Source organism: Malania oleifera, chromosome 4, assembly GCF_029873635.1.
Source record: "Malania oleifera isolate guangnan ecotype guangnan chromosome 4, ASM2987363v1, whole genome shotgun sequence".
Classification (NCBI taxonomy): domain Eukaryota; kingdom Viridiplantae; phylum Streptophyta; class Magnoliopsida; order Santalales; family Ximeniaceae; genus Malania; species Malania oleifera.
Window position 1 is genome coordinate 122,707,042 of NC_080420.1, and position 20,976 is coordinate 122,728,017.

The window sequence follows — 20,976 nt, forward strand, 5'->3', positions numbered from 1 at the left end:
AACGCTTCATTATGTAAACATGAACCACAGTATAAAAAGTTATTTATATGATACAAGTATTGTATGTTATTTATATGTGATGCACGAAAACTCTTTTGTCACACACTGATAATAATTTATTCTATCCTTACTTAAAGGTGTCTCACCCCCATCATTATGAAATAATTTTCAGATATCATGAGGAGTATGACAGTAATTAGAGTGCGCAGTGGAAGCGTGGGTGGGATTGAATGTCTAGTTTAGAATTGTTAAGTATTTTATTTATGTTTTTTATGATTTTAGAATCTTATTGTTGTATTGGGATTTTTATTGTAATAAAGGTTAATTTTTAGTGCTTTGGTAATTGTTATGGAGATCTTCCATTGTTTTGTTATATGCTATCAAAGATTTATTTTAAATAACACTTCGGACCACAGTTTCGGGTTCTGAGTGTTACATTGTGGTATCAGAACTTAGGATACAGGTAACACCTTGACCCTCTACATGGGCCCAGAACGCTACTAATCCATTCATTTACATGATAATATACATTCTAATATTATGTACGCAGCAGAAAATATAAATATAATCTTCACAAATATAATACTAAAGTTTACTATTTCTATCTATAATCCAAAATAACTATTCATAACTTGTATTTTCATATATACACATATCTCAAAAAACATTCAGTATTCACAAACACCAGTATATTTCACAACCATGCATATCTCAGAAGACTTAAAACATAAAACATAAAACATAACTTCTGTTGGAATTGGTGTGATCCCAAGAGGGGGGGTGAATTGGGTTTTAAAAACTTTTGACTAATTTAAACAATTCGCTGATTCACCACAGTATCATATCCCAATCAACATATATACGTGTATGTAAAGTGAGTTTAACAATAAAAGCAAACATACACATATGCAGTATCTTATTTAAATCAAATGTGTGCATGAGAATAATTTCGACATTAAATAAACATTCATACACATGCTGAAATTAAAGTGCAGGAATTTAAATAAGATAGAAAGAGCGACACCAGATTTGTTATCGAGGTTCGGCCAAACCAGCCTACATTCCCGCCTTGGGCTTACCCCCAAGGATTCCACTATACCTACTCACTTAACCGGGCGGAGTAAAAGCCTTTTACATCCTCTCCTTACGGGACGAGAAAAACCCCAGTTCAATTACTAGGCTGAGCCAAACTAGTCTCACTTGCGGGGCTAAGACTCCCAAGTTCAATTCCGAGCTAAACCAAACCGGTCTCACTTGCGAGGCTAAGACTCCCCAATTCAATTAATGGGCTAAACCGAACCGTTACATGAAAATCATTTTATACATAAAATATGCTTCTAAACTAAGCGGGGATGTACAACATTAAAATCTAATATGCATTCTCATATGATTTTGAAATGGAGCTCATGTAGAGTATGAGTTTTCTCTCAAAATATTTTTTAAGTAAAACTTGAGAGTTTGGAAAATGATTTTCTTTTCTAAAATGATTGACCTTTATAAAATAAAAGGAGAAGCCTCTCAAGCAAGTATATATTAAATTGATATATGCTCAAGGTTCCTTCTTATATAACCCAAAGAAATTCTCCAACAAATGTATTTCAAGATAAGAGTAGGAGAATATTAGGGTTTTCTTCAAAATGATTTACCTTAGTTAAATTAATCCCAAGAAGACATTCAAACAAAATATATGAACAAGAATATTAGTCCAAGCCTTCAAGGCATTATTCACAATAAATTTGTCCAAAAAATATTTTTCCAAATAAAAGAATATGGGAGAAATTTAATCTTTGAAAACATGAAAAATAGAAAGACCTTCAAGCAATATACATATAGAGAATGTTATATGCTCAAGCCTCTTCAAAAATAACTCCAAAAATATTTTCCCCAAAAATGGTTTTCAAAAGAAGAGAATATGAGACATTTTAATCTTCGAAAATATATCACAAATGAAAAAACAAGGCCATCAAGCAATATATATGTACATGACATATGCTAAAGCCTCTTCACATAAAAAAACTTAAAAGTATTTTCTCCCAAAATGATTTTCAAATAAAAGAAGAGTAGGATAAAAATGAGAATTTAAAGAACAAATGGGGCATAGAAGTGTGGGAGAATCAAAGAATGATAAACTAAATTAACAAAGAGATTCTCCAACAATTTTCAAGTGTTTTGGGATTGTATTTATAGGCAAAAACCCATTGTGACCGTTATATAACCGTTGGGACCTTAAAATATATTTTTATTTTGAAAACTAGCCATTTTTTGGTAGTTGGGATACTTTCCCGAGAAGGTCGGTCAACCAGGCTCAAGGTACGGTCTACCGAGGCTTGAAATCCACAAGTTTCGGTCGACCGTAGTGAAGGTTCGGTCGACCAGCCTCGACTTTTCTACACGGACATTGTTAAGTTTTTTGGCCATAACTTTTTCTATACAACTCTAAATTGGATTTTATTGATATCAATAGAAAGGTAAGAGAAAATTACACAACTTTCATGTTGAACACATTTAAGATAATGAGTTTTGGTTTGAGAAAAATGCCCATTAATGAGATGGAAGAAACATGAAGGGATTTTTTCTCTTATAGACACGTTTCAGTGTTTTGGCCATAAATTTTTTTGTGTGACTCCAATTTGAACGTTCTTAGTATCAAACTCAAGCTATGGGAAAATGCCACAATTTTCATGTTGAACATGGTTTGAGATGAGATCTAATTGAGTGGGAAAATTGCTCATTTCTAACATTCGGTCGACTAGCCGGTTGACCGACCCCTTTGAAAAATTTAGTTTTTGCCTTCTTTTAACTTTAAAATCATTTAAAAATCTTTGTATAAGTTAGACATTTTATGAAAAGAGTTTTTCATGTTATTTGGAGGTCCTATGGTCAATCTAAGGTCAGGTAGAGCTTCAATTTTAAATCATGTAAGATGCATGCACATTCAACCCTAATTATTATTACAACCCAGAAAATAAATAAAGTCTTTGTGTCTTTTGCTCCTCAATGCTCCATGGAATATGTCCATTGGTGTTTTTTCTCAGTGCTCTTTACGACTTCCATTTTGCAATCATCACTTGTGCTAACAGAAATATAAACCTGTTCACACTCAGTTACACAAGTGGGATATTGTGGTTTGTCATTATCAAAACAGGGATCGGACTCAAAAAGTCAACAACTTCCATACAACCCAAAATATCAGCTAAGTATATACTATTTCTTTTCTATATCCCAAAAATGCTACAAACACCTTGAGCTCTCTAAGCTCGATCTGGTGGAGGACCTGAAAAAGATAAGTTCATATTCGGGCGAGACACATCTCAGTAAGGGAAGAAACAATATATTAAAATAGTGTGTGGCCAACATGAGGGTTGTATATAACATATTATTCATCATTTGCAAATCATTAACATAATTTCTGAAATCATTTTCTAATTCTATTCAAACACATGTAAGGTATTTTACCCATGAGATTACCTAAGGATAGGGGTGATTACCCGCCCAAACAAATAGCACCCCTCTGCTATGATATATTAGGCAACCCAAAGGTCACAGTTAAAGCATATTAGGGCACTCACCTTACTCAGTAAGCCCTCAAGTGATAGATTAATCTCGTACTCACACAGTTCATACAAAAGTTTACTGGTGCAGGCTCCCAAGAATAAAGAAATCTACCCCCGTCCATACAAGTAGTTTCCTTCTACCTTAGCACGTTATGCAGTCTACTGCTATACCCGATTCAACCAGGGCACTCGCCTTTCTTAGCAAGCCCTCATGCGAAGAGTTTGTCTCGCCCAAACGTAACATGTTCTACTAGCATAAATCCTGATAATACCATAATACGTTATCATGTCTGTCATTATTCTATAATTCACATCTGTTTATGTTCTCAGCTTTGTCATTTCGTAGCGTTTCACTTTACGTGACTCTTTTCCATTTTACATTGATCACATTTCACATTTCACATTTCATTTCCATTTCATTCATTTCCATTTCCATTTCATTTCATAACATACCTAGCATTTTTCAGCTGTTTTACCCAATATCTTTCAGTTATTTTACCCAACATCTTTCAAATGTTTTACCCAACATTTCTCAGCTTTTTTACCCAACATCTTTCAGCTGTTTTACCCAATATTTTTCAGCTGTTTTACCCATCATCTTTCAGTTGTTTTACATGGTTGCATTAACACTCACATACAACATATTTCATATAACATTTTCATACTCAATTCATTTCCTGTATATCCTGCATCTCACACATATAACATATTTCCACACAAAATTCCTATTTACTCATGCCTCACTATTTAGCAGTAAACTTCATATATATTTCCTATAAAATAAGCCAACCTACATTTAACATTTATATGCTGAAAATATACCTTTCACTTCTTACATAATTATCTTGAAAATATCTTTCACTTTCATCGATTCAATTTCACATATACGTATCTAATAAAAAAACCTTAAGCTCAGAAAGTATAATTTAAATGGTTGGCATCTTAAACTCATACAAAAAACATATATACATATATTCATAACATATTTCATTTTCCAATTAACTCACAAAAATCTGATTTAATATATATTCTCCTTTACCTGATTTCTTGAATTACGACAACAGGGATCCCAAAAAGAACCTGTGGCACTCACCCGAACCCTGAAATAAAAATCGTAGTTCTATTAAATCAATCCTAACTAAAATACTATTTTAATATTTCATAAGCTCATAAATTCCAAATAAATATTTATACCCTCAAATATAACCTGTAACAACCCCGACCCGCCACGTGGGCCCAGAGTGTTACTTCAGTGACATCTGTGTATCTAATACCTTGTTCATCATATATAAAATACATATATGCAGTAGAAATAAAATATAAAATCCTCAAATTACATTACCATAGTTCTAACAATCTTTATACACAAATATATCCATTTTTACATAATTACATTCTATAAAACTAAACAAAAATAAAATCTATATCTACATACTACCTACATAAAATTTACACCACTAGCTCGGCTCCTCTAGCCTGCTAGACCCGATCTCTAGGATTCCCTAAAAAGACAGTTTGTAAAGTAGGGGTGAAGCACAGCTCAGTAAAGGAAAGACTAAGTTAATGTCAGTGTATGACCAACATGCATTTAGTGTACAGAAAAATAGCCAATTCACTAAGTAGATAAACACATTTATGAAATCATTATTATTTTACACTCACGCACACAATTAGTCGAGGATATGGAAGATTACCTGACAATACAAGTAGCTTCCCTTTGTACTAATACCATTACTGCTATTATGACACTCGCATTTCTCAGCAAGCCCTCGAAATTATCTTATTAATTATTTGTATTCACATAAATTAACAGATATGTATATAAGACACTCTTTGTAACAAACGCGCCATTTTACTTCCCTTATGGCACGGGTTGTACGGCCCGAAGGCTGGACTAAGCCTGGGTGATTAGCCCAAACAAAGTAAAAAAAAAATAACATCACTATCACAGTTGTATCGTTTTGCCAAAAAATCCCAAGCAAGTTTGGCATTCCGAAACTTAGGAAGTAGACTCTGAATGAAAAGAATTGATGTATTAATAAACCAAGAAAGGATCTTAGAGTGAGTACTTTCCCATTCATAAAGAGCCTCATCAAACTCCTATGTGGATTGCTTATCAGTTTTTGTGAGTTTTTATTTTGTTCCAATGACAAAACGTCATAATCTCTGACCAATTAAAAAAAACTAACATTTGTTGGGCCCAAGCATTGTAGTTTGAGCCATTCAAAACTATCTCTATAGGGCGAGCAGCATCATTTAAAGAAGCCATAACATAAAAAAAAAATGATAATAATGATTGATTAAGAGAAAAAGGAGGGCGTTGATGGAATGAGCACGAAAAACTAGTCAAAGAAGACCAACTTCGTCGAAGCTCTGCCGGAAGTGGCAATGGACGATGGCTAGAAAATTGCTAGAAGGTTGCTGGAGATGACGGCGAGCGGTGGCGGATGCAGCGATGTCTAGCCACTGGTGACTGGGCTTGTGAGGCATGCGACGTCGAATCGGGATGATTTTTGCACCAAGTGAAAAACTTTGGAGCAACGAAATAGATTTATGGTATTGGAATACCAGTGGTGAGAGAGTGGCGGAGCCAAAAGAAAGACACCAACTAGCGGTCAAGAACCAAACTTGACTCTAATACCATGTTAAAACTAAGAGAAGAAAGAAAGAGTTGTAAATGACTTATGTATTCTTTGTATGTATAAAGCAGTACAAGAGCCATCCTCTTATAGGTGAAGATGGCAAGCTCACAAAGGTAAACCATTAATGATATTAATACTAATTACACAAATTATGCTCTAATTACACAAATCATGGAAATTGACCAAATCATGGAGATTGGACAATCAACTTAATTAGGGAGATATGTTGAAATTGGAGAAAGAATAATTTTTTTACTATTGATTCACACTCAATACAAGGATTTCAAGAGTATATATACATAAGAAAAATGGAAAAAAAGGAAAGTAAATAATTTGCTAAAATGGAAAGTATATATATCATTAATACTCCCCCTCAAGTTGGAGCATGGAGATCCGTAATGCCCAACTTGTGTGATAAGTTTTGAAAATGTTCACGACCCAAAGCTTTAGTGAAGATATCGGCAAGCTGACTGTGGGTAGGAATATGCTTAATGAAGAAGAGTCCAGCCCGTAACTTTTCACGAACAATATGACAATCGATTTCTATATGTTTGGTACGTTCGTGAAAAGCAGGATTCTGGGCAATGTGAAGAGCCACTTGATTGTCACAATATAAGAGCATAGGCTGAGAATGCGGTACGCCAAGATCATGTAAAAGAGTTTTGAGCCATGTAAGTTCACAGGTAGTAAAAGCAAGTGCCCAGTACTCAGCTTCGGCGGAGGAGCAAGAGACGGTAGTTTGTTTCTTAGTGCACTAGGAAATGGGACTAGTGCCAAATTGAATGAAAAAAACCAGTGGTGGAGCGGCGAGTAAGGGGACAACAAGCCCAATCCGAATCAGAATAAGCCGAGACTTGAAGAGTGTTGGTAGTAGGAAAAAATAAGCCTTGACCTGGAGAAGCCTTAATGTATTGAAGAACACGTACAGCAACATCATAATGTGGTTGTCTGGGCTGGTGCATAAATTGACTGAGAATGTTGACTGGAAAGACAAGGTTGGGATGAGTGATGGTGAGATATATCAAACGTCCAACAAGGCGCCGAAACGAGTTTGGATCGGAGAGGAGAGTACCATCAGTATTATTGAGCTTCAGATTTTGTTCCATGGGAAAGTGGGCAGGACGAGCACCTAGATGACCGCTATCAGTGAGGATGTCAAAAGCATATTTGCGTTGATTGAGAAAAATGCCAGTGGGAGAGCGAGCAACTACGAGGTCAAGGAAATATTTCAATTTTCCAAGATCCTTGAGTTTGAATTTCTGAGCGAGCATGACTTTGAAAGTGCTAATAGCGGAGAGATCATTGCCTGCCATGAGAATGTCATCAACATAAACAAGTATAAGAAGAAAAGACTGACCCCGAGAGCGGGTGAAAAGAGAGTGATTGGCCTGAGATTGGGTGAAACCTGCAGCAAGTAAAACAGAAGATAATTTAGAGAACCAATTGTGAGAAGCTTGCTTGAGGCCATAAAGGGATTTCTGAAGACGACCAACACGAGTCTCCCCCTGTTTGCAATAACCTGGGTGAGGGATCATATAAACCTCCTCATCGAGGTCACCATGGAGAAAAGCGTTGTTGACGTCCAATTGAAGGAGATGCCAATTCCGAGTGGGCGCCACTGCAAGAGCACACCTGACAGTAACGAGTTCAGCAACATGAGCAAAAGTATCATGATAATCCAAACCTTCTACCTGAGTGTAGCCCTTGGCCACCAAACGAGCTTTGTGTCGCTCTATGGATCCATCGGCCCGGAGTTTTGTTTTGAACACTCATTTACAGCCAATTGGTTTTTTTCCAGGGGGAAGGGGTTGAAGAACCCATGTATTGGTTTCTAAGGCTTGGATTTCAAACGTCATGGCATCACGCCAATGGGAGTGTAGCATAGCCTGAGAATATGAGGTGGGTTCTGGATTTTGGGACATAACAGAAAGAAAAGCCAAATGTGGTGTAGAGAAACGATGGTAAGATAAAAAAGAGGAGAGACAATGAACCGTATCTGATGGACATCTTGAAACCTGTGAAGTCGTGGAGGACTTTGGTAAAGTAGGGCATATATAATCAGCTAAGTGAGAGGAATGTGTGACAACTCGTTTGGGCCATGAAGAGGGAGGTAGAGGGGGTGGTGGGGGGGGGGTGGAGGGTGGTGGGAAGTGTCAGGGAGGGGACCAAGGGAGAAGGAGAGAGAGAGGAGGGGCTAGGGTTAGGTGTGGGTGGTGGAGAAGGTAAAGTGTAGGAAGGATGTATATTAGGAATAGGAAGAGGAAGGACTGGAGAAGATGTGGGAGTTGGAGAGACGAGATGATAGGGAAAAACATTTTCTTCAAAAGTGACATCACAGGAGATGAATTTTTTTTTTTTTTCAAGATCGTAGACACGATAAGCCTTATGATGAGTAGAATAACCTAAGAAAATACATCGAAAAGCACGAGGAGAAAATTTATCGCGATGTTGGCAAGTAGTTTAGGCATAGCACATGCACCCAAACACTCACAAGTGTGTACACAAAGGGGGTTTCTGAAAAAGAAGTTCATAAGGGGACTTATGATTGAGGTTAGGTGAAGGGGTACGATTAATTAAATAGGTGGCTGTCAGAATGCATTCGCCCCAAAAAGAAACGGGAAGATTGGCTTGAAAACGTAAACTCTGAGCCACATTAAGAAGATGACGATGTTTACGCTCGGCAACACCATTTTGTTGTGGTGTATTCACATATGTGCGCTCGTGAAAAATGCCTTGATCATGGAAAAAGGTTTGAAGCGGGGTTGATAGAAATTCTCGACCATTATCAGTGCGTACATGCTTAACAGTGCAATTGAAATGATTTTTGACCATGGCGCAAAAATTTTTAAGACAAGTAAAAGTATCAGATTTCATGTGCATAAGATAGACCCATGTAGCACGTGAGTAGTCATCCACAATTGTTAAAAAATAATGTGCACCAGAGAGTGAAACTGTAGGATAACCCCATATATCACAATAAATCTGATTAAAACAAAATATGCTCTTCTGTGTATTCAAGGAAAAAGGTAAACGTGTGTGCTTTACTCTAGCACAAACATCACAAGGAAAATGAGGAGAAGAAGTATTTAAGGGTTTCGGCATACATGAAATGGAAGGGTGACCGAGACGTTGGTGCCAAAGAGTGGTGTCAGAAACACGTTGAGAGTGGAAAACTGAGGCGGAGGGGGGTTTACAGTGGTAAAGCCTATCACGTACTTCACACATTCCAATCAGTCTCCTTGTTGATAAGTCCTGAAAGACACAAAAGGTGGGAAAAAATATAGTAACACAATTGAGATCAGTGGTAAGTTTGCTGATGGATACTAAGTTAAATTTAAATGAAGGCACATAAAGAACATTAGAAAGAGAGAAATTAGGAGAAAATCGCATAGTGCTCATATGAGTTACAGGAACAATGTCACCATTTAGAAGCTTAATGGGGCATGGTTGATTAAGAAGCTAAATATTATCAAGAGAAGACAAATTGGAAGTCATGTGATCGGAGGCACCTGAATCAACAATCCATTCAGTGTTAGAGAAGCAGAATGACAAGATGCGAGGTTACCAGCAAAATTGGTAGAGTTGGTGTTCAAGGGCGATAAAGGATCCAAGAGTCGACGACATTGTTCGTTGGTGAGACCAGAGATAACAATCTCAAAAGAGATTGAAGAACCAATGAGAGTAGGTGTCGTTGAAAAAACAGATGCTTCCATGATGTCAGATCAGTTCAGTTCAGAGGAATCAAACCATTGAATTGGGTCAAATCCGAGTTTTGCAATGACCAAAAATATAAACCTACAATTTAATAATCTTCGAGCGTAGAGAAGCCGAAGGTGCCGTCGGAGTGTTGAGACCACGAAGGCAAGCCGAAACCGGAGATGGTCAATCAAAACAAAAAAACTGCCGAAGAAGATGGGCTATTGTAGTGAGTATTCTGCTGTGTGCGGGTCTGGGGGCTGCTGGTATGCTGCTGATTGTGGTGGTCTGCTGCGTGCGGTTACGCCGGAGCTGTGCTGGTATGCTGTGTACTCGGCGAGTCTTCAATGACTCTATTCGGGTAGCTGTAGCCGGAGCCGGGAATAAAAAAAACAGAGAAGCTGGGACTGCAAGTCGGCCGGGAAAGAAATCAGAGAGAGAAGGGAGCAAAGCCGGAGAAGCTGAGGGAACGCCGGAGTGAGCGAGAGAGCACGCCGAGAGAATTCCGGGCTGACTGTGAGGGTCGGGGAGGAACCAGCCGGACACAACAAACAAGATGAGAGCCTGAGAGAGGCAGTCTGCCAATGACAAGTGACGAGGACGAATCGGCGACGACGAGAGAAGAAGAGAAAGACCGCCGGAGCTGCTGCAGAAGACACACCAGCCGAGAAGAGAAAGCCGGAGAGGTTGAGCGTACGCCGAGCGAAAAGGGTCTGGCCGGAGAAGACAACCGGACTGAAACAACTCCGAGAGATGCTGAAAAAAGAAAAAAAAAAAAAAAAGGGAGTCGAGAGACAGAGACTCAGCGTGGCGTGACTGGCGTCGGCAACTTGCAGATTCGCAGTGCAGAGGGGCAGTGAAGAATCTGAGAGACTTAACTGATACAAGCTCCCGGAGATGGAGAAGAGAAACCGGATGGGCGTGCGGCGGCGAAGAAAGAACGAAGGAGAAAAGAAAATTAGGTTTAAGATAGATGCTCTGATACCATGTTGAAATTGGAGAAAGAATAATTTTTTTATTATTGATTCACACCCAATACAAGGAAGAAGAGTATATACATATAAGAGAAATGGTAAAAAAGAAAAGTAAATAATTTGCTAAAATGGAAAGTATATATATCATTAATAAGAAATGCTAACACTAACAATAATGTGATCCTTAACTCAATTCAAAATAAGCAAACAAAACTATCTCCAAGGAGACAAAATTGTTCCCTCAAATCGTAAGAACACAGTAAATTTATGATCATTGTAGCACACAAAATTAAAAATATCAAAATAATTAATTAAGACTAATTAGATTTAGTGGCACTAATGTGAACCCCTAACTCAATTCATAATAAGCAAACCAAATAAAATTGTACAAACAAAACTCTCACTCAAATAAAATTGTCTCCTCTAATTAGATTTGCTAATAATAATGTGATCTTTTAATTTAAAATCATGCATGATAGTGTTGTAAATACAATATAAGCAAGTAAAATTGTCTTTAAGGAGACATCTCGATTTAAAATCATGCATAAACAAAATTGTGTCTAAGGAGACATCTTGATGATTAAAATTTAAAATTTTGACATAAGAAGTTTCAAGTTTAATTTTTGACTTATGTAAAAAAACAAAAAAAGTGATACGGGAGATGAGTTATGTTTCATTATAGTGCTTAAAACTAGTGTAGATATTCAATTAAATAAAAAAAAAAAAGATAAAATGAAAACAAAAATGCAAAGAAGATTTTTGAAACGTAGGTTTAAATTTTCAAATTGAACTGAACGAGTCAAACGAACGAGCTGATGGAGAGGCTGCCGAGTGACTCAACACACCCTATCCGTTAGTATTCTGAGCTCGTCGCAGATGCTTAGCTACTCTTGAGTTGCAGGCACTCTCACATGGCGACAATCCTCGAGCCCCTTCTTCCACATCCTCCTTCACCTTGCTCTTCTGCGCGTCAACCGCACCTGTCATGTTGTCTCCCAAGTTTCCCCAAACCCTCGGACCGGCTCAGCCCAGTGGCCAACTCGCACAGCCCGAGACGTTGTCGAGCAAATTCTTATGATAAACAAACGGTAAGTGTTTGGGGTCCTGGATCTGAACTTCTTTGATCATTTGGCATGTCATGGATGCATAAAATTCTATGAAAATTTTTACTTTAATCTGTAAGAAAATATTGTCAGTTCTGTTAAGTAACACCCCACCCATCCCCCCAGCGATTTCGTTGTTTGGCTTTGAAGAATGTTATTTTGGAGAAACCCATATGGAAAGTTGATGACATAGTTGTATTTTGAAAACCCATTTAGTAATTCGATGATATGATGTTCTTTTAGGACAATTAGAGTCCACAACATACTCTATTTTTATGAAGTTATAATTTTAGAATTTTTTTCTCTCGTTGTTTAGCTTTGGAGACTTTTTTACTTTTTTCTTTTTCTTTGAGAGAAAACTAAATGGAAAGAGATGGTATAGTGCTGTCTGGTAAACCCATTTTTTAGTGATTAGACGATAGAATGCTACTACTTTTGAGAAATAATATGGTTATAAGACACCTCCAGTGATATAGAATTATAAATTGCCATATTTGAGAGAGCTAATGATCAGACGAAAATGGATGTAACCAATTTGAGGCTAATGATATGGCTACTCATGATTAGCAGAGATGAGGTTGGTGTATTCTCATTGCGCACACACACAAAAAGAAAAACAACAACAACAACCTTTCTGCTCGGTGGCTTTCTTCCCTCTTCTTGTCTTCAAGTCAAAAGTTGTGTGTTGGCTGTGGTGATTGTGATATTCAAAGGAGGTGTGCTAATCCTCTGGGCGAGACTTTAACTAGTTCTCTTGTTTGATTTCTTTTTTTTTTCCATAACAAATGTCTCTGGGTCATTTTTGGGCTCCTACTAATCCACGGGGTGGAGGGGCTTTCCCTGGATTACCGTCCTCCCCCAAGTAAGTAGGTACAAGATTTGAACCCCTGACCAAGAATAGACACTGCCCATGCCTTAGTGTCACGAGCTAAGCTTGTTCAGGGCATTATGCTTGCCTGTGACCGCTTATCTCGTGTGTTTGGGATGGGTTTCCATCATGTAAATACTAGTGTAGGGTTATTTTCTGCTAGTAGTGTCTTTGTATGCCAAATAAGGCAGTATGACTCTTCGGTCACTTTAATGTTTCCTAGTGTCAGGATGATAATTACATAAAAACCTCTTTAGGGGAGGGTGAGTGTCATCAGTCATTGTAAAACTCACTAGCAATTGTCAACGTGCTTAGCCTACTTGCCTCCCTCACTAAGTACACCATGTCAACGGAGGATTTGTTAACGAATTATGTTTGCTTCAATGTTTACTGCTTGCTTGTCACGACTTTCATGAATTGATTACTATTTCCGCTGCTATTTGAATGAATGCTAATGAAAGTGCTTCGTGGATGAATGTTGGTAAACAATAGGCTGGCTAGTTAAAACAAGAGTGCTTTAGCTAGCGCCGCACGGCCCTTCACAACGGTGTGAAAATAGTCGGACCGTGACATTAGCCAGTGGGCAGCTTGTTTGGGGGGGGGGGGTTTCTTTTGTCCAATGCTATTATTTTCTATTTTAGTGATAGTTTCTTGAGGGTTGGAAAAGAATTAGAGAGATCTTGGGGTGGTTGGAAAGAGTAATTTAGTTGCCTTTTTTCTCAATGTGTTGGTTTACCATGCTAAAGAGACTTAGGTTACGCCTATTTGTGGAATGTCTATTCCTAAACTAACAATGGGGTATTTGATAAATTATGAAAGAAAAAGGCGTTGCCATCATGACACAATAACAAAAGCAAACCAAGCCTTAAGTCCCACTAGGTGGATTTGGCTACATGAATCCTTCTCCGCCAATTTACATGATCATGGGCAACTCCCTCCAACAATTTGCATCATAAAGCAAATGACAATGCAAAATCTTTATTAATTCATTACATGGAATAAACAAGGAATAGGCATTGCCATGGTAAAATTTGGGAATAACCATTCCTTGTCTTTTCGATATTATGGATTCATAAAAATTTGCATTGTCATTTGTTTTATGACAAGTTGGCAACAACACTTTTCTTGTTTTGTGATCTATCAAATTCTTGTACTATGACCCAATGTTACCTAGAACGTGGAATGTTCTAGTTTATGGAATGGAAACTGGATCATGGTACAACACATGCTCTAAGATGTGGAATGTTAGGCGCGCGCACACACACACACACATATTGGTGAAAAAAGTGTAATGGCACTTATACATTTTGGAGAGGATGCTGAAATCTTTATAAGTGCAGAAGAGATTTCTATTGAGAAATAGACTGATAATCACATATAGAATTAAAATGTGATGATCCCCCTTTCAACTACCAAAAAGTATGCTATGTGGAAAATATTGAATTAAAACTTGGGAACGTTAGATTTAACATTCCAAAATGAAAATGCTCCATGTTTTGGAACATTCATACCAATACGTGGTTCTCTATGGTGTAAGGGTTTTCTGGTAACTGCAATGACCATTCTATTCCTAGGAATAGACGTTCCACTAACTTAATGCCACTTTAGGGTAAGTTTGTAAAAATAATCATAAGTTCATGATGGGAAGTGGTTTTGAAGTTTGAATGGACATAAAGGTGGTCCTTGGGGGCAGATTTTGGGAATATATGTTTGAGAGAGAGCATAGATTTTACAAGAAGTTAGATTGCACTATTGGTTTGTGGGAGAGTAGCTTCTTTCTTATTGGTGTTTTTTTGGTATAGTGCTAAGATCTCCTTCTTGTTCGAGGTTTGACGCTGGGAGGTTTTTTAAACAAATATTGTTTTCCTATGCTTATTTTGTTGGCAAAGTTGCAGCATTTTCAGACTACACAAGTTGGGATGGGGATTTTATGACCGAGACTCCAGCTTTTAGCAGGTATAGAAGACTGGGCAATGAAGTCAAATGTTGCTTTTCTTGGAAGCTTTGCTTGATGGAGGATTAAATGGGGTTGGATGGAGTTGGGGCCTTTCTTAATTTTCTAGATTATTGGTTCTTTCTATTAGATTTGCAGGTTAGGATGGAGATAGGATTCCCAACCAAATGGTTGGGGCTGTCTTTCGACTTCCACTTTATAGACAAATTTCCAAGCAAATATTTTAATGATCAATCATTTAATATACTGCATATTTCCTACTAGATATTGTACAGAAAGAGGGCTTTCATCTTGATATGCCATTTTACCATCTGTCTTCCAGTGGCATCTCACCTATAGTTCTTCACGTCATTTTTTTCTATGTTTATCATGTTCTGCTGTCCTCTTTGGCAATGTTACTTGAGGTCCTTATTGTCCTTCAGGATTTTCTAAAATTTGAGGGATTAATTCTCATTTACAAACTAATTTTATTGTATAAAGGTCATTGCCTGGAGCAACCCTGCTAAGCAGGGTCCTGAGAGTGATGAGTTGGATGCTGTCTTACTCTTTGGTATTTCTCCATGAAATGACCATATTGAGACTCAATCCTGACAAAAACTTCGAAATTGAGTCGCACTAAACAGTTCCCAATATTCAGCATGCTAATGACATCATGATTATGAACCAGATGTTAAAGAATAACACAATCAGAATCAAATCAATTCATGATAACAATTATCATAACATGCAAAAAGTTTCATTATTAATATATAAAAGGCCAACTAATAGCTGTGCAATTGGACTTCTATCTGATGCTTGCACAAAACTAGTTATGCATATTTTTAAATCTTTGACTTAAATTTTTGTCCAGCTTTTTTATGTGCTAAAAAAAGAGGAAAATGGGGGTCTGATTGGATTATAGTTGGATCTCCAGTCGATATTTATCTAGTTAATGATAGGAAGTTAATTTGAAAGAGAAAAGGGGCTTGGAAAGCCAGAGTCATCCATGTCATTCCTATTTGCATGGTGTGTATGAGTATGTCTGTGATGATCTATCTAGGCATTCCATTATGAGTATGCCTACGATGATCTATCTAGGCATTCCATCCACATGGGAGACACCTTGTGTTGGATACAGGGCCCGGGGGGGGGGGGTGTGTGGAATGAAAAATCCATCACCCTGAAGTGTCTGATGATCTCAATGATCTAGGAGATTAAAAAAGAGAAAAAATGTATTTGCCTGACATCATTGATTACTGAAATAAAAATAACCAGATTTAGTGGCTTACGAATTCCTATGATTTGAGGGATGTTCTCCCTGTTAGGTAAGGTTCACACTTTATAGCATTTGCCCTTGCCTCCTGGTATGCTGTTTATTGATGAGCTTTTACTGTTCTACGATGTGCATGTCATGACCCAATTGGTATTCTACTATTCATTTTTTCAGCCCCCTCCTCCTCTTTCTTAGACTTAAATTCTTTTTATAAATATTGTTACCTATCTATCCAGGTTTCTTACAAAACAATTCCTGTCATATAATCAGACTAGAGCTTTTGCAGTTCCGAGGAGGAATGCTATGGCTTTGATCTTATCAAGTTATATCTTCTCCAGGATTGATCTGCATGATACTGCAATTGCTCAACCGTCAGTTGCATTCAGGGAATATATAGATACATTTGATGGTTATGCATTCATGTATCCTCAGAACTGGATTCAAGTCCGAGGTGCAGGTGCAGACATATTCTTCAGGGATCCTTTTGTTCTTGATGAAAATATCTCTGTGGAGTTTTCTTCTCCTTCTTCCTCCTCGTTCAAGAGTGTTGAAGATTTGGGTTCGCCACAAGAAGCTGGAGAAAAGGTACTAAAACAGTATCTGACAGAGTTCATGTCCACTAGACTTGGTGTAAGGCGTGAATCAAATGTTCTTCATACATCTTCAAGAGTTGCCGATGATGGGAGGATTTACTATCAAGTCGAGGTAAGGTATTAGACATTGGCTAAATTAATCACATTCATTACTAAGCTTGTTGATAGTTAAGATGAAATTGCATGTGTCAGCCAGTACATGTATATCAGGCACATCATCATCATCCATTTGACCACTGAAATGTCATGTTTGGTTTGCGGAATGGAATGGGGTAGGAAAGGAAAGGAATGAAAATTTGAACAGAGAGCACAACGAAATCAAGTGTTAAATTCGATTTCGTTCCTTCCTATTTCATTCCATTCCTATGTACCAAACATGTAATATGGACCTGCCAAATGGCATTAATGTGTGCCGGGCACACATGAACGTGTGAAAATTTCTCCCAGATTTGAGATGTCAGATGATGGGTGTAAGATCAGTTTGAAAATGGGCAGGATAACCTAGACACTCAAGAATGAATAGAGAACGGGGTTGAAAGTTGGAACCATTCTATTCTTTTTTTTTTTTTTTTAGAGGTCAACAAATAATATCCAGAATTGAAGTTTGTAAATTTGTATGAAGTGGTTTTAATCAACCACATAAAAGTATATGCTGTGTGAAGCAATGCTTCTAGTTTTTTTGGTTGAATATTTAATAACATATAGGTGTCATTCTTTGTTTAGAGACCTATACTATCTGTTGATCTTGGAAAATATGAAGTAAGAAGGAATCCTTTTTTTTTTTTTTTTTTGGGGTTGGGCTATAAGGAAAATGACCGAAAATAAAATATGTAGTAATACTATAAACTAATATATTATTTTACATGCTATTAACCTTCAATTTTTACTAATTTTAGACCATGTTTGAATAAAACTTAATTCTTAGTAGTATTTGATATAGAGAGAAAACAGAATGAAGATTCTATCTTATTTTCTTTTCGTTTTCTTTCTTTCACTAAATCTTGATACAAATGGAGCCATTTAGCTTGTTTTATTTCTTTTTAACTGCATTGCAGTGCTAACATTGATGCAAGAATGTCAATTTACACCCATAGTTCATTCCATTGTGTTGTGATTAGGTAAACATAAAGTCATATGCAAACAACAATGAGCTGGCTGTTTTACCTCAAGACCGTGTTGTTAAGTTGGAATGGGATCGGCGGTACCTTTCAGTTCTTGGAGTTGAAAACAACAGATTATATGAACTCAGACTACAAACACCTGAAAATGTATTTGTAGAAGAGGAAAACGATCTGCGCCAAGTTATGGATTCCTTCAGAGTGAACAAAGTGGTTGATTGATCAATTTTTGTGTTTGGTTTTCCCAGATTTTGTTCTCAGTTATTAAATTACTACCATTTCTTATTTGCGGACTCCACATGTAACTCAAGCAGAATTGGCAATACAATTCAATTCCTTATTGCCTGATTGTTTCTCAATCACTTGCATTGATTGTGTTATTACTTATTTCAAGTGTGGGTAATCATTTGGCCTTTGAGAGAGTCAAGCTTATGCCTTAAATTTAAAATTGTGCAGACTTCAATATAATTTTATACAAATTTAATTTAAATTTAAATTGGAGCTTGTTGAAATTTAATTGCTAAAAACAATAATTATTCTTTATTTTTAAGAATTACAAAAAATACCTATGTAGTTGTAAAAATAGTTTATTTTATATTTTTTACTGTCAAAGAGCTACAAAAATGCCACTCCCAGACAACATTTTGTTCTTTATTTTTTATTTTTCAAAAAACTAAAGAAAAAAATTTCCAAGCTTGCTTTTGAGTTTTTAAATATTTATTATGTGGATAGCTCGGGAAAAAAATTAAAATGTTAAAAATTCAAAAAATAAATATGATGCTTTCTTTTATTTTTTTTAAAAAATTAAATATTTTTTAAATAAAAAGTTCAAATTTAATGCTCTCAAATATAATATTAACGGTGTCTAAAATCCTTCAATCTGGGTATTTTGGTTCCTCAATGTCTTTCACTCTTTGGCTTGGTAGCATAACAGTGTGCAGTTGCTAAAATCTACAAGGTGGCAATGCAAGTGTTTGGTAAATGAAATGAAATGAAAATAAGAGAAATAGAATGAAAACTTAAATAGAGCGCATGACGAAATCAAATGATAAATTTAATTTCATTTTTCTTAATCTTTAATTTTACATATCAAATGTGTAATAAGTAGCGCCTTAATGACTTTTAGATGGATATCTCGAAGGCTGCAACTTCTAGATAGAAATGCCAAGTCTATCTAAAAGACTAATAAATTAGTTCACAAATCATGCTTGTTTTACAACATCAAGCAACCTGTTGGGTATCATCATATTGTATTTACCAAACAGGGCCCCCACTTTCCACAGCTAAAGCACAACTCCCCATCTTAAGACATAATCAGCAAAATCTTATACCTTTATAATTATGCAGTTGAACAAAACCTAACTTCATTACCCCATTGAGCTTGTACATGTAAACACTTGTTTATGAGTTTACTCCATAACAGTGCTATCATCTTTCCGTCAAATTTTTGTCTCCCCACTTTTCTTCACCAGCTAAAAATAAAAATTAGCATTGGGCATTCCACAAGAATATAGTGGGAGGAAGTCTCCAATAACCAAGGACCATATGGGCTGATGATGAGCCTATGGTATCAAAAATGTTGGGCGCAAGGGACACTACGAAGGGTATGGAGATAACTGATGGTGTTGAATCTATTCGAGAGAGGAATTTGAAGACAAGCACCAAGATGCAGGTGCTAGAAAAGAGGAACCAGAGCCAAGAGAAGGAACTGGAAGGTAAGACAATCATGAGGAACAATAAGAGAATTGCTTGGGTTGAGCTGTTTGCTAACAATAGGAATCCTCAGTGCTATGGAACAATTCCAGCTTTTGCTTCAGATGGTGCTGGTGCTCGCATTTAAGCATCTGAATTGATTGACTTGGATGAGATTTCTAACAAACACCTGGTGGGCTACTTCACTAATAAGCACCCGAAACTTTTAAAGCAGATTAACCACATTTTTATTGCTTTGATTCCTAAGTCTAGTCATGCCTTAACTGTTAATGATTTCAAACATATTGCCCGTTGTAATGTGATGTACAAAGTCATTGTGAAGATCATAGTTACAAGGATCAAGCCTTGTCTTGAGGAGATTAATAATCCAACTCAATAAGCTTTTGTTAAACATAGAAGTATGATAGAGAACATATACCTTGTCTAAGAACTTGTGACGAAATATGTTAGAAAAAGGGTGTCACCCAGATGCATGTTGAAAATAGACCTCAAGAAAGTTTATGATTTAGTGTCTTGGACGTTTTTGAATGAGATGTTGGTACATCTTAATTTTTCTCAGGCCATGGTCAATTTGATCATGGAATGTGTGTCTACTACATCCTACTCTATCTCTTTGAATGGAGGCTACTTTGAGTTCTTTGAAGGGAGGAAAGGGCATAGACAAGGGGATCCCCTTTCCCCTCTACTCTTTGTGATCTGCTTAGAGTACCTTTCTAGGCTTTTGAAATCTCTTGAGGAAAATTCAGATTTTAATTTCCATTCTAGATGTGAACAACTTGAAATCACCCACCTTGCCTTCATAGATGATTTGATTTTGTTCTCAAGAGGGGATTTTAATTTAGTAAAGCTTCTTTTGGATTGCCTTAGTAACTTTACTCAGTGTTCAGGGTTGATTGCTAACTGCCTTAAATCTAACTTGTTTTCAGCTAGTGTGAAAAGTGAAGACTTGGATGGGATTTAAATAATTACAGAGTTCAATGAAAGGGAATTTCCTGTTCATTACTTGGGAATACCTCTGGTAGCTTCAAGATTGAATTCCATGCATTATTCCCCTTTGATTAATAGGATCACTAGCCTGCTTAGTGGATGGCCAGGACACACAATCTCTTATGCAGGTCAGCTGGAACTAATTAAATATATTATTCAAGGTGTGGAGTGTTTTTTGGTTGACTATCTTCCCTATCCCAAATTCTGCGTTGGATCATGTTGTAAAACTTTGTTGAGTGTTTTTGTGAGGTGGAAGGTGTAGGGAAATTATCACAAAATTCCCAAAAACTTGTGAGAAACAAAATAGAGAAAAAAACACACGTCAAAAGAAAAAAAATCACACACATAAGACAATATTTACGTTATTCGATAATTTTTGCCTACGTCCATAGAGTTGTAGGGATTTCACTATTATTAGAGGAAAAATACAGAGTGCGGCAATACAGTTTTTCCTCTCTCTCAAAAATTGCGTCGGAAAAAAACTCTATTCACCAAGAACAACGATTTCTATATATATCATGC

The 20,976-nt window shown here is 36.8% G+C and overlaps 1 protein-coding gene and 1 long non-coding RNA gene across 5 annotated transcripts; one reads left to right on the plus strand and one right to left on the minus strand.

Annotated features, from left to right (window-relative positions):
• Positions 1-1,255: 1,255 nt before the first annotated feature.
• LOC131154114 (uncharacterized) lies at positions 1,256-10,916 on the minus strand. Its single transcript, XR_009136330.1, has 4 exons — positions 9,996-10,916; positions 9,301-9,448; positions 4,594-4,654; positions 1,256-3,274 (listed from the first exon to the last, which is right to left on the minus strand). It is a non-coding gene; the product is annotated as an uncharacterized LOC131154114 (long non-coding RNA).
• A 711-nt stretch (positions 10,917-11,627) lies between these two features.
• On the plus strand, positions 11,628-18,113 carry LOC131154115 (psbP domain-containing protein 1, chloroplastic). 4 transcript variants are annotated; one of them, XM_058106636.1, is made up of 3 exons: positions 11,628-11,954; positions 16,314-16,748; positions 17,755-18,113. In XM_058106636.1, the coding sequence occupies exons 1-3, from the start codon at positions 11,778-11,780 to the stop codon at positions 17,974-17,976; spliced, it is 834 nt and encodes a 277-aa protein (XP_057962619.1). In that variant the 5' UTR covers positions 11,628-11,777; the 3' UTR covers positions 17,977-18,113. The 4 variants fall into 4 exon arrangements, with proteins under 4 accessions (XP_057962619.1, XP_057962620.1, XP_057962623.1 ...); XM_058106637.1 differs by having other exon boundaries at positions 11,660-11,954; positions 16,280-16,748; XM_058106640.1 differs by having other exon boundaries at positions 11,660-11,954; positions 16,382-16,748.
• The last annotated feature ends 2,863 nt before the right edge of the window (positions 18,114-20,976 follow it).